Source organism: Malus sylvestris, chromosome 17 (genome assembly GCF_916048215.2).
Source record: "Malus sylvestris chromosome 17, drMalSylv7.2, whole genome shotgun sequence".
Taxonomy (NCBI): domain Eukaryota; kingdom Viridiplantae; phylum Streptophyta; class Magnoliopsida; order Rosales; family Rosaceae; genus Malus; species Malus sylvestris.
The window spans coordinates 32,048,183-32,061,658 of record NC_062276.1 but is presented as its reverse complement, the minus strand read 5'-3'; the positions used below and the strand labels follow the sequence as shown (position 1 = coordinate 32,061,658).

General features: G+C 34.9%; 2 protein-coding genes across 4 annotated transcripts; both read left to right on the top strand.

Annotated features, from left to right (window-relative positions):
• The first annotated feature begins 4,285 nt into the window (after positions 1-4,285).
• On the top strand, positions 4,286-5,834 carry LOC126611976 (peroxidase 52-like). The gene is made up of 3 exons (XM_050280272.1): positions 4,286-4,501; positions 4,624-4,815; positions 5,643-5,834. Exons 1-3 carry the CDS (start codon positions 4,286-4,288, stop codon positions 5,832-5,834), a joined length of 600 nt encoding a protein of 199 aa, XP_050136229.1.
• A 2,005-nt stretch (positions 5,835-7,839) lies between these two features.
• On the top strand, positions 7,840-13,406 carry LOC126610251 (shaggy-related protein kinase zeta). 3 transcript variants are annotated; one of them, XM_050278261.1, is made up of 12 exons: positions 7,840-8,025; positions 9,498-9,590; positions 9,914-9,973; positions 10,056-10,328; positions 10,459-10,533; positions 10,616-10,672; positions 10,849-10,989; positions 11,097-11,147; positions 11,221-11,316; positions 11,939-12,022; positions 12,268-12,369; positions 12,830-13,406. In XM_050278261.1, the coding sequence occupies exons 1-12, from the start codon at positions 7,903-7,905 to the stop codon at positions 12,923-12,925; spliced, it is 1,251 nt and encodes a 416-aa protein (XP_050134218.1). In that variant the 5' UTR covers positions 7,840-7,902; the 3' UTR covers positions 12,926-13,406. The 3 variants fall into 3 exon arrangements, with proteins under 3 accessions (XP_050134218.1, XP_050134219.1, XP_050134220.1); XM_050278262.1 differs by having other exon boundaries at positions 7,971-8,118; XM_050278263.1 differs by lacking the exon at positions 7,840-8,025 and adding an exon at positions 8,120-8,244.
• Positions 13,407-13,476: the final 70 nt, after the last annotated feature.

Here is a 13,476-nt window from a genome sequence, read left to right as displayed (position 1 = left end):
AGACGCACGAGGATTAGAGATACTCAAACAACCAATCAAACAAACATACAAATTATGCTCTCAAGCCAGATTTGCATCTAAAAGCTCCAATCAGCCCAAATCTCAGATCTTTTTAGCAACAAGCTATCTCTTGTTTAGATTTCCCCACAAATGCCATCTTTTGTCTAGTTTATTAGCTTTGCTACTCATTCGGTAGTATCGATCTCCTTGGTAGTTTATGTACAACTCATTTTCAGTCATTTAAATTACAAACAATCTACAATACCAGTCATTTATTTTCCTCTGTCATTCACACTTCCAGCAACCTTGTGATTTAGTTGTTGTTACATCTCTCCATATAAGTAAAGTCCTTATCCTTAAGGCAAAGAAAGAACTTTAATTTGAGCCACTCCAATCAATGACACAATCTCTTGGTTTGAAGTCGAATTCAGGCACAACCTCAATTATTCAGATCCCATCTACCAGCGGCATCTAGTAATTGCATGCTCGCACCCACCAATTTCATGTTTGAGTAAATGTCTGTCATGCCCGACAGACATGGCAAATTTAAGGAGCAAACACATATACATATATGAACTTATTAAAGACGAAAGCAAAAATACCAAATTATTGTTAAGTTATCAACTGGCTCAAGCTCATCACGAGAGTAGTTGAATTGAACATAAGGAAAAGTAACCAATCCCTCCTCCCACTTGGAGGAGATATTTTTTAGTGTAACGGGCCCACAGGGTAGTACACTATGTGTCATTACATAAATAGTTGGATATGTGTGCTAAACAGTTAATAACTTAAAAAATAAAATTTCCTACCATTTCAATTAAACACGTAGTGTACCAGTTGTATTCCTATCACAATTCAAAATTTCTCCACTTGGAGTTCAAATCAACTGCATTCAACCTATTACAAACAATATATATATATATATATATACAGAGAGCTTAAGGGGAGGGATCCCCATTTTTTGAAAAAAATGGGGATTACGTGTGGGGCCCACTTCACATCAAATTTCAACGATCCGAACCGTCTATTTTGTTAGTCTCGATTCATAGATCATCCTTGCAAAAATTCAATTCAATCCGAAACCATTTGCCTATTTAATTATCAATATCAAATTTCATATTTTCTTATATAACAAAGTATTCGTTCATTTCCTTGAACCCAATTAGATGTCTTAAACATTTCCAATTTAGCTAATATTTTGCAAGGATGATCTATGAATCGAAACTAACAAAATAGACGGTTCGGATCGTTGAAATTAGATGTGAAGTGGGCCCCACACCTAATCCCCATTTTTTTCAAAAAATGGGGATCCCTCCCCTTAAGCTCTCTGTATATATATATATATGCATGCCTCTCCTTGACTTTTCTCCTTCCCAAAGTATTTTTAGAAAATTGAGGACATGCACGCAATATTTGTTAATTACATTTCTGGATATATATGTGAGTGTGACATCCTGAAGTTGTTCAAATTCAAACATAAAGCAATCCCTATAAGTTGTTCGAAAACAATATAGCAATCTATAGACTATAATAATTGACCAAAAAAGGCATCTATACGAATATATATACATATATATATTGAGTTAAAAAAAAACTCAAAAAAATTTACGATCAAAATTATATAGGGCAATATTCATGTCCCTCACCTTCATTACCACACACATTACTATGCACATGTCTGTTTAATTTGGTTCGTTGTTTCTGTTTTATTATTCAATTTAACTATCAGAAATAAAGAAAAAATGCGTAGGATGAGACAATACATGTATGGTTGTCATTTCTTTGTACAAGTACTCATGTCCTTAAGGTGTGTTTGATACTCTAAAAATGTTACCATGCACTCCTTACATATATACATTTTCTCTAGTTTACTCTAACAACACAGGACTGTAGCATGAAACTTATCCATTACAATCCGTCCCAAAGTAGGAAGATTAGAAGAAGAAGTTTTTTCCATGTCTAATTCCCTTAAAATATAAAATAGCTCTCACCTATTTTCAATGTGCATTGAATTCATACGGATATCCATTCCAACCTATTACTTTATACCAAACGAGCCCATACCATAGAAGAGTAATGTTCAATTTAGAAAAAAGAGAGTACTGTTAATTATATACTAACGATTAAATTGATCATTTTCAATGAAATTCACTGTTTTTTAAACAACAACAACAATAATAATAATTAACTATTATTAGCATTTAAAAATTTTCATTTTGCATTCCTCATAAGTATATTATTTTTTCTAACTATAGAAATGTGGAGTGTAAATTGTGAGGATGTGAAGGAATAAAAGTCCCACATTGGTAAAAGGAGAAACCTTGAAATGGCTTATAAGAGCTTGGACTACTCCACATATTGTTAATTGGTTTTATGGTGGAACCTCAATTTTCTTCATGATATTAGAGCAGGTTGGCCTACGTGTGAAACTCAACGGCCACACGTACTCGACGTCATCCAATTCGTGTTATCTACGTGTTTGGCATGAAAAGAGTCTCATAGTAAATTACTTCTCATATTTCTAATTGGTTTTATAATCCTAAACTTTCTTGATAAATGAGAATTTAAAATGGATTTAATCCATGAGGCAGCAACTTTCATGGCTCAAAGCCACCTATATTTTGAGGATGATATTGATACGTATTGGTGGCCCAATATTTGGTTTATCCTATTTAATTTGGTGAAATGGGTAGCTTAATTAAATAAAGTCAAACATTTTCATCCGGTTAATGTTAGGTGGACAAATTTTTAAGGGACACTTTGGATGATGTTTTTAACTATCAATGTTTTTTTACTGAAACTTTTGTAGTTTTTAGTTTTTTTATCAAAGTTCCTAACATTAATATAATAATGTATTTCTATGTAAGTTATTATATTTTTAAATTAAAAATGAAATTTGTAGTTATTTATATATAATGAGATTTTAAATAAAACCCATTATTTATGCGATTAAAAATATTAAAGATGAATTATACTCTCCAATGTATTGTGTGTGTGTGTGTGTGGGTATGTTCATCAAAACTAACCAAAAAATTATTGTACTAAAACGTGAGTACATTCTTCAAAAACACCCCCCAAAAAATGATATTAGGCTTAATAACATTATTAAATTTCTTCTATTAAACTTGACACATTCTCAAATCAACGAAATAGAATGTACTCATATAAGTTTAAAAAATGGATTAGAGGAAAGATTGAATGAATTTTATATAAAAAAGGGTACATTTTATATTTAAAAAAAGATACATTTTTCATATAACAAATTGGTATATTTAAGAATGGGTACATATAAGATTAAAAAAATTGAAAATTTAATTTAATGAGTACAAACTTATTATAATTTTTTTTAATATTTTGGAAATGTTTGAATTGAAAATTAATTAGGAGTTTAATAAGGGTCTGAGTATTAAAACTCTAAATTAATTAGTAATTTTTATTATAAAAATTATGTAACTTACATGTAATTCATTAATATATTAATGTTAGGGACTTTGATCAAAGTCTAAAAATTGATAAGGTCTTAGTCAATGAACATTAGAAACTAGGGACCGGATGCTAATTTTTCCAAATTTTAAACTAAATTTGTAAATCAAAATATGTGGTGGTTGATGATTGGATTATGGATTAGTTAGTAAGTGTTGATTAACGTGCTTATTTCCTATGGATAATGCTAGTGAGACCAAATTTTTTAACCAAATTTTGCAAATGATGTGTCACCCATAAGAAACAAGTACATTAATGACAATTAATAATTTAATCATCTACACCCACATCATTTGGTTTGCAAATTTAGTTTACAAATTTGGTCTCCTTAACATTACCCATTTCCTATTGGTGATCATATCATTTTGTTTGCAAAATTGGTTTAAAAATTTGGTCACTGTAATATTATCCTTTCAATTAATGAGTCTCAAAATAATAGAAGGTAACATTTTGGATTTTTTATTCTAATCAATTATGGGTAATGTTAGGGTGACTAAATTTGTAAACTAAATGACATGGAAGTTGTCACTTAATACCACAATCTAGTGGTATTCATCTTCACTTGTAAGTAAGAGGTCTTAGATTCAATTCTCCCCCCGCCCCATGCATGCAATTCACAATCTTACTCTCTCTCTCTCTCTCTCTCTCTCTCTCTCTCTCTCTCTCTCTCTCTCTCTCTCTCTATATATATATATATATATATATATATATATATAGAGTGTCCTTAAACCTTCTCCTTACACCCACAAAGGCAAGCTGGTTCATATCTCCAGCTCTAATATTGAAGCTCATATCTTATACAATGGCCCCTCTATCCCAATGCTTCATCATTACAGTACTCTTCATCGCCCCTTTCTTTGGCTGTTGTGTCAACGCACAGCTCTCTGCCAATTTTTATGCAAAAACTTGCCCAACTCTTCCATCCATCGTTCGCAATGTCATGAGTCAAGCTGTTGCTCGCGAGAGTCGGATGGCTGCCTCTATCCCTCGTTTATTCTTCCACGACTGCTTAGTAAATGTGAGAATAGCTAGCACAATAAATCTTTTCTTGTCACACAATATATGCTGATTACATGACTCATGTTTAACTATGTGGTTTAATTTGATTCATGACTTTCTGATTGTGTCTATTACTTGCAGGGTTGCGATGCTTCCATACTGTTGGACGACACGGCCACCTTCACAGGTGAAAAGAATGTATTCCCAAACCGGAACTCAGCTAGGGGTTTTGAAGTCAGTGACACCATTAAAACTCGTGTTGAAACTGCTTGTAATGCTACTGTATCGTGTGCAGATATTTTAGTACTTGCAGCAAGAGACGGCGTTGTCTTGGTTAGCACCTGCAACACTGTTAATTTTGCGGAGAATTAGCCGTCTTTAGTTTTCTAGCTATACGGCAAACTCTTTTTTCTCCTACAAAACATTTAAAAACCCTCATCAAGCCTTATATACTTAAGCTGTGTATTTTCATTGTATGTGTGTGTGTGTGTGTGTGTGTATAGACTATGCTTAATATAGTATATAAATCATAATTTTAGTTTAACTACAGTTAGTAGAATCAATATTAACTTATCGCTATATTGTAGGTGCGTTATATTAATTAGCTAGAACAGTGAATTCATCATGTTGCACTTCAGTTTGATCCAACTTTTCACAAAATTAAAGTTGTTTTGTCTTCGATCTCTTTATTTGTTTTTTTATTTATTAAAGAAGACGAGTAGTCTTGTTAAAAATAATAGGTTAATTATTCTTGTCAATTATTTAATTTTTTCCCTCTTTTTGAATGAGTGTAGAACTATCAATCATGAGAAATTTTTTAAAATTTTTGGAACACAAAGCAAAACATTAATTTCATTATAATTGAAGGGAAGATTTTTTTTGTTCAAGTGTCTTTCTAATTATATAATAACATGTGATGTATGTATCTGTGTGCATTGCACCTTGAAAATTTTCTCCTCAACTATATGGTCCCTACTTTCTGGCTTTTAGTCATATATTGCTGCATGCCAACTCCTTCGTCATGCATGGGGACAAATTAACCTGCTACGTACAATTTGCATGGATACAATGCAACTCCACTTATCTCTAGGGTTAATCAGATAATTTTGATCACATGATAAATATTGACATGAGCACTTGTCGTTTGTTTCAATATGCAGCTTGGAGGAACCGCATGGACTGTAGCCCTAGGCCGAAGAGATGCAAGAACCGCAAGCCAAACTGATGCCAACAACCAGCTCCCCTCCCCATTCGCCGACCTCGCAACCCTAAACTCAAGCTTCGCAGCCAAAGGTTTAACTGACAGTGACATGACCGTGCTCTCCGGCGGCCATACATTAGGCCAGTCTTAGTGTTCTTCTTTCAAAACCCGCATATGCAACGAGACCAACATCGACCCCGACTTTGCCACTACTCGTAAGGATACTTGACCCCGGCTTTCAGTTATTTTAAAGGTACTTCCGCTTTTATCCTTTGCTTGCATATGTTGTTGAATCTTTGTGTGCATGTTGTTCCAGAGCCTACAATGAAATCCCAAGGTTTCAATTTAAAAGAAATTTTGAAGTGTCACCTCTTTAAACCTAGCTAGCTTAGTCTCTTTAACACTACTAATTAACAATATAGGTTGAGTTGGTACGTCTCCAATCTTATACTAACGTCAATAAGCTTTTCTTAACATCATCCTCAATCTCAGATAGGTAACCAACCTTACTATTGAAGCAATGTTTAACGAAAGTAGGACTATGCATACGTAAGTGAAGACATCTAAATATTGATATTTAGTAAGAATATACTGCATCGACAACCAACTGTTGCACCCTTTCTCTAACGAAATGTTAATCAAAATCTAAATGTATAATTTGAGAATGGAAGATTGGATTTGCACAAATAGGTAGGGCAGACATATTGGCAAAAACTGATGCAAAATTTAGAAGAGAAGTTGTGTATGGTTTTGCAATATATTGTTTGGAGAGAAGTTGTGTATGGTTTTGCAATATATTGTTTGGGGAGAAGATTCAAGCTCCAGGATTGGGTTGGGATTTAGCTTTAGCTCGATGTTTTTTTCAAGGTAAGTCAAAGAGGGAGATTGGACTTGACAAGAAAACCTAAAAGAAGCAAATACATTGTAAAATTCCTAAATAGCCACTGGAAGTACTATAAGAGCCACCCGGGAACATTTCATGAACTCCGAAAGCATTTCAACGTAACAACAAACCAAACGCTTAGGAGCTGTTGAAAGAACAACAAAGTATATTCCTAGGGACTCACTTCTCTTCAGATGTTTTGTGCCTACTTCTCGCTAACTTAGAAATGGGGAAAACGAAGGCTTGTCCACCAATTTCAAACACAAGTCCAACAAAAGTCTTTGAACGAAAAAGACCCTAACAATTCTATGGTACCTTTAGTAAGAAATTGGTATTGATATCATTTAATTAGAGAGTTAATACTACAAGGTTATTAATAGCACATAATAACGTTGTTATTACTATAACAAGGTTAGTACTTACATTGAAGACCGTGAGTCTTCCCGGCCCCTATAAAGGGTGGATAATTGTAGTTGTCCCCCCCCCCCCCCCCCTTTTTTTTGACTTTCTATTACAGTGTAATGGTATATTTTTATACTTAGATGTGATTGAATTACAATAACAACGTTTATGATTACATCATTGAGTTCCGATTATGACACAGACGTATGCTATTAATAAGAAACAACATAAAATTACACTACATCATAATGGTGTTACAATATGACGCTAACATTCAACGTCTAAGGTGGGGTTACACTATAATCATTTAAACTTACACTACACAACGTTATAATTAATTACACAGAATGACGGTATTACCACAACAAAGTTGCCTTTTAAGATGTAGATGCTAGATCACATAGTTAAGGTAGAAAGTTATACTCGAACGTTATTACATTAAAGTATTAACGTTGAAATAAAAAGATACTAATATATTTTTCTATTAAATGTAGTGTAAACTAAACCTTCATTTTATCCTGACATATACATCGTCTCTGAAAGAATTTATTTAGAAAAAAAAAAGAATTTATTCGATTTTGTCAAAAATAAAATAAATTCGATTTAAAAACTGCTTAAACATTCATATGCTTAAACTAATTGACGATCAAATTAATAAGTAGCCTTATCAAGAAAAGCTTTTAATTTTATAATTCATAAATAATCGAACGACATTCAAGTTTCCAAATCAAATGAAATTTTTTAGAAATATTCTTTTGACGAGATGATCTTTGTAATGATAGAGAAAATAAAAGTTTTCAACTCTGACGTAATACCAAAATAACGACATGTTAGGAAATATAGACTTTCCCCCTTTTGTAACAGTAAAAGAGAGTAAGAGAGTGAAGAGAGAGAAGGGGTGTGTGTGTGAGAGAGACTCGCAATCTCACATCACATGGCCTCTGTGGGTTTGGGGCCGAAGCATCAACAAGCAGAGGCACAGCCACAGCGACAGCCAGACCACAGTGAGCCACTGAACCACGTGACTCGCCGAGCCCCCCAAATGGACTCCGACAAGGTACTCTCTCTCTCCTCACTCTCTCTCACACATTTCTCAGCCACACCTATTTGAGCTCTGCTCCTCTTAGAGGTTTGCTTCATCTGCGTAAAGGTAGGTTTTTGGTGCTCAGATCGCCCTTGATCCACCTCAACTCTTCATTTTCGTCACTAATTCTAGTCGATCCGCAACTTTCTGCGTCTTTTGAGGTCTTACCCACCTCGCCGGAGCTTCTCTCCGGCCAGATTTTGTGCTTATTTTTTCAAATTTTTTGTTTAATTTTGGTATTTCTTCTATTATTTCTTTAGTTATAATATTTTTTTTGTAAATTATGTTTTCCTGAATGAGGTGGAGCTGCTTTAGGACAATTAGGAGAAAAAATTATAGAAAATGTGGGTTTGGGTTAAATTATAATTGCGTTTATAAGCTTGTTAAGTTACTTAAAATGGAAATTATAGATTAGTGGAGCTGAATTTAGAAGTTCTGATTGCTCGAACTTTCCCACTTAGCAGCCAATTTGAGCAATTGGGGTTTGTTTTTTTTGAATTGTTTCCTTTTGTGCAAATTCATATTATAAGTTTGACGCCGTTGCACTTTTGCTTTCCGACTCGGTTTCTTGTGATCGAATGCCTGTTTTGGCACTCATCTGATGGTCTTTGGAGGCTGTTGTTAATCTGCTTTTCATTTGGGTTTTCTAGTTTTGTTAACAATGTTGTAATTTTTGCCAACTTTTTGTCCTTTTTCTTTCCTCGAGGTGGATTTTTCTTCAGAGTATTCTAGTTTGCTTCAGGAAGTTGATGTTCTTTGATTCTTTAGCATGCAAGTTTTGTAGCATGTGATGCTTCCTTGTAAACTAGGGTCACCTTGTTTTGCTTTTAGTTTAAATATGTCTTGGGATCTTTGTGCTTTCCCCTTTCCTAAATTTCGTTCTGAATATCCATACGTTTGTGGCAGTTATGTTGGTTTGTTGAGTCTCTTTTAAACTTGTATGTATTAACTTCTGTTATCATCAATGCATTCAACATTTGGTTGCTTAAGACGGTTGTTAAGTGTACTTTAATTTCTCACTTTGTGTAGTACATAGGTTTCCAAGCATAACTTTTTTTCCAAATTCTTACTATTATAATATAGAGGGGGGTGCATGCTTTTGTAACTTCACCATACACATAATGTACTGCATCACATATTCAAACATACAAAACAATATGGTATACACATAAGGCACTTACTAGCCATTAGAGGTTACCTAAAGTGATGACCGAAGAGTGATAAATGTTAGAATTGGTATGAAGAAGACAGAAAGACATTGTCAACGTGTTCATTTGGATTCTTTTAGGGCTATTTTGGGGTATCACCCATAAGGGGCCTACTGGTTTCAGTTGCATTTAGGCAGGGTGAATCCTTAGCAAGCACCAGCCTGCCAGTCATATTTTTTCAAAGCAAGCCTGAAGTTTGTGCTTGTGTTTGAACTTTTGTGTTTCTGTAAATTGCAGGAAATGTCAGCTCCTGTTATGGAGGGAAATGATGCAGTCACCGGTCACATTATTTCAACAACAATAGGTGGTAAAAATGGCGAACCCAAGCGGGTTAGTACTGGTTCTTTCTTCCATCCTTTACCCCTTTTGATCCATTTGATGGCTAAAACTACGATCAAACTTTTCTTCATCCCATTTAATTCCTTTTATAGCACAAAAAGCTGTGCAGTTTTCTCATTCATAATCAAGGATTACATGACATGAGAGAGGATAAATTCTATGTGAACACTGTTTTTGGTCAATTTTTTATTTCATGTTCATCAGAAAGAGGTTCTAACAGTTGAGGCTCTATGTGAACACTATGATTTCTGAAGAATTATGCAGTTTCCATTTATTTTTGTATTCTTAAGTGTTCCTTTTGTTCTTAATTACAGACGATCAGTTATATGGCAGAACGTGTTGTAGGTACTGGATCATTTGGAATCGTTTTTCAGGTATATATTTTACTATAATGACAGCTAAGCGCTTTCACATTCTAATCATTATTTGAGTCTCTGATGATCTTTTTTAATTCAGGCTAAATGTATTGAAACTGGAGAAACGGTGGCTATAAAGAAGGTCTTACAGGACAGGAGGTATAAAAATCGTGAGTTGCAGTTGATGCGCTTGATGGATCATCCAAATGTTGTTTCACTGAAGCATTGTTTCTTCTCTACAACGACTAAAGATGAGCTTTTCCTGAATTTGGTTATGGAGTATGTACCGGAGACTATGCAGAGAGTTCTGAAGCACTACAGTAGTATGAACCAAAGGATGCCACTCCTCTATGTGAAACTTTATACATATCAAGTATGACTCATTGCTTGTTATGATGCTTTTTTCCTTGTTAACTTCTTTTTTCTTTTTTCTTTTTTTTTCTTGTTGATAATCGTTTGTATTGACTTATGCCCTCGTAATACATGGAAAAAAACCTTTTCAGATTTTTAGGGGCCTGGCTTATATCCATGCTGTTCCTGGGGTATGCCACAGGGATGTGAAGCCTCAAAATCTTTTGGTACTTGCTCTTTGTTTATTTTTTATTTTCATTCTCCATTATGAATTAAAGTACTTATTCTATTTTCACGTACACTCGGCAGGTTGATCCCCTCACGCACCAAGTTAAGCTTTGTGACTTTGGAAGTGCAAAAGTTCTGGTATGGTGTCCTCCACATTATTTTCCACATAGTTCTGCTAGTCTGAATATTAGACTGGCCATACATTAGTCATCTATCTATCCAGAGGCTTCATGTTAATGCAGTTGCGAAGTTGTGAAAAAAAAAAATCAGTTTCCTTGTATAATTTCTGTTTTAATGATTTTGGTTGTAATCAGGTCAAGGGGGAAGCAAACATATCATACATATGTACTCGTTACTATCGAGCTCCTGAACTCATCTTTGGTGCGACAGAATATACATCATCCATTGACATCTGGTCAGCTGGTTGTGTCCTGGCTGAGCTCCTTCTAGGCCAGGTTATCTACTTCTTTGGGAATAAAGTTCTTATTCTTGGCCTAATTTAACTTTTGGGTTAAACTGTTTGTACTTTGGACTTATAAAAAAATGTCAAACTATTCTACAGCCACTATTTCCAGGAGAGAATGCAGTGGACCAACTTGTGGAGATTATCAAGGTCATGCCATTATCTCTTTTGAATTAAATAGATCACGCAAGTGTGTGTGCTTACTATTTGTGTCTTCTTGCAGGTTCTTGGCACTCCAACTAGAGAAGAGATTCGATGCATGAATCCGAATTACACAGATTTTAGGTTCCCTCAGATCAAAGCTCATCCTTGGCATAAGGTATGAATTTAGATAACCCTTCAAATAAGTTGATTGTTAATGCAATGCTTGTAGTGGAAAATGCTAGAACGCTGTGAAGACATACATATACATGTATCTAAGTTCTGGACATGGTGAAATCTTTTGTTCAAAATTTGAGTTAGCCATTATTGTCTGGTAGCATAAGGTGACTGGGAGGGTTAAGTAAGCTAAATTGGTTTTGGGAGTATGGTGTTAGCTGGACTTTGGTTGGTTTTGCGGGAATGAAGTAGAAGAATCTTGAAATTTATGAAGGAATGGGTATGGAGTAACTATGGGAAAAAATTTGTTTCTGGTCCTCTCTTTGGGCTTCAGTTGTGATGGAATTCAAGGAGCTTTTGTTTCGTTCTGTTTTATTCTTATAGTTGTTTATTTCTTGGGTATGTGGTATAGTAGCAATTTAGAGTTTTTAGTTTCATCTCTGTTGCTGTGAACTACTGCTCCACAAAATGTAATTTCCTCAAGTAAAATTTTGTTTATGTGGTAATAAAATTATTGATTATTATGCTATGATTGTAGGGATTTAATTACTGTTATCTGTGGGATTATTTTCGTTTTGCATCCATCCTAAAGTTTGCATATGTGACAATGCTCCTCTATTCAGGTTTTCCACAAGAGAATGCCGCCAGAAGCAATTGACCTTGCTTCACGACTACTTCAATATTCACCGAGTCTACGCTGCACTGCGGTGAGTTGGATTTCTATTCACATGGAGTTCTACTGTTTTCAAAACCAAGACATCATGCCTTGACATTGATGTGGTTTTGAATAAAGATTTAAAGAGTTCCCTCTATATGGCATCTTCCATTTTTGTGCTGAGTTGCAGCTTTTGCACTCAGCTGTTGCATTTGAAAGATTTATTGGTCGATTTTGAGTTGCTTCACTCCATTACATGTTCTAATATCTGAATTCTCATTGATTGTCCAATTACAGCTAGAGGCATGCACGCATCCTTTCTTTGACGATCTTCGTGAGCCCAATGCTCGCCTACCAAATGGTCGCCCATTGCCGCCACTTTTCAACTTCAAACAAGAAGTGAGTTCCATATTCATTTACTTTCTACCTGTTAATGACATGTTGAAAATATTCATTGCTTGTTGAAAATATTCTGGGCCTTTCAGCACTTGAACGTGTTGAATTTCTTTGAATTTTAGTAACATGAAGGTCAAGTAGCAACCATTTCCCTAGGTTTAGATGGGTTGCATAATCTGAAAGAATTAGAGTAGGGGACATCTAAGTGGTTGTAAATTCGTAAGGCACCAACTCTATGAACATACTTTGACACATAAAAAAGGTCGTACCCAGTGCACAAGGCTCCCGCTTTACGCAGGGTCATATAAATATAAATAATATTTATATGTCTCGTGTTTTCATTACCATCCACAAGTTAAAATGAAAATTTTCCGTCTTTCTTAGCAATCATATTTTCACATTTTATACTCCTGCAAGTGTTGATTGATTCATTCCTCCCACCGGCTCGAAAATTGACTTGCAGTTAAACGGAGTGTCACCAGAACTGATCAAAAGGCTCATACCAGAGCATGTGCGGCAGCAGGCTGGACTTGGATTCCCACACCCAGTCGGTACTTAAATATAAAGTGATGAAACAAGGAATTATCTTTTGTACTAATGGATGGATGTGAAGCAAAAGAGGGCCTCTTTGTGGTCTATATATAACTGAGCATTTTGGCCTAACCTGATGTTCTCGCCTCCCCAAGATGATACATATACTGGCTCTCCGGCTTAACCTGGAAATTGTTGGTCCTATCAACCGTCATTTTAGCTGTCTTCCGCCGTCTGTACATCATTTTTGAGTGTTAAGGATTCCAGAAAGCCAAATGTACAAGGTATTGCTGTTCAAATCTAGCTATTAGGAGGTGTAAAAAGTCCAACAGGAGCCCGAGGGGCGTAATAGAAGCGGCGTGTCTTTTACTTTTGATCATCGTATGTTATTTCTACCGTCTGTTTGCGGTATCGTCTTAAATTTTATCTTTGCCATTGTTGATCACTGTCTGTTTCAGTACTGCACTTTCCGGATAATTTCTAATGTAGCTGAATATTCTTGCTTTGTATTTTTCTACTCAGTTATTTTTCTTGGGGACGTAATATTACTCCTAGAGCATTGATTTTATTTCTAACTTT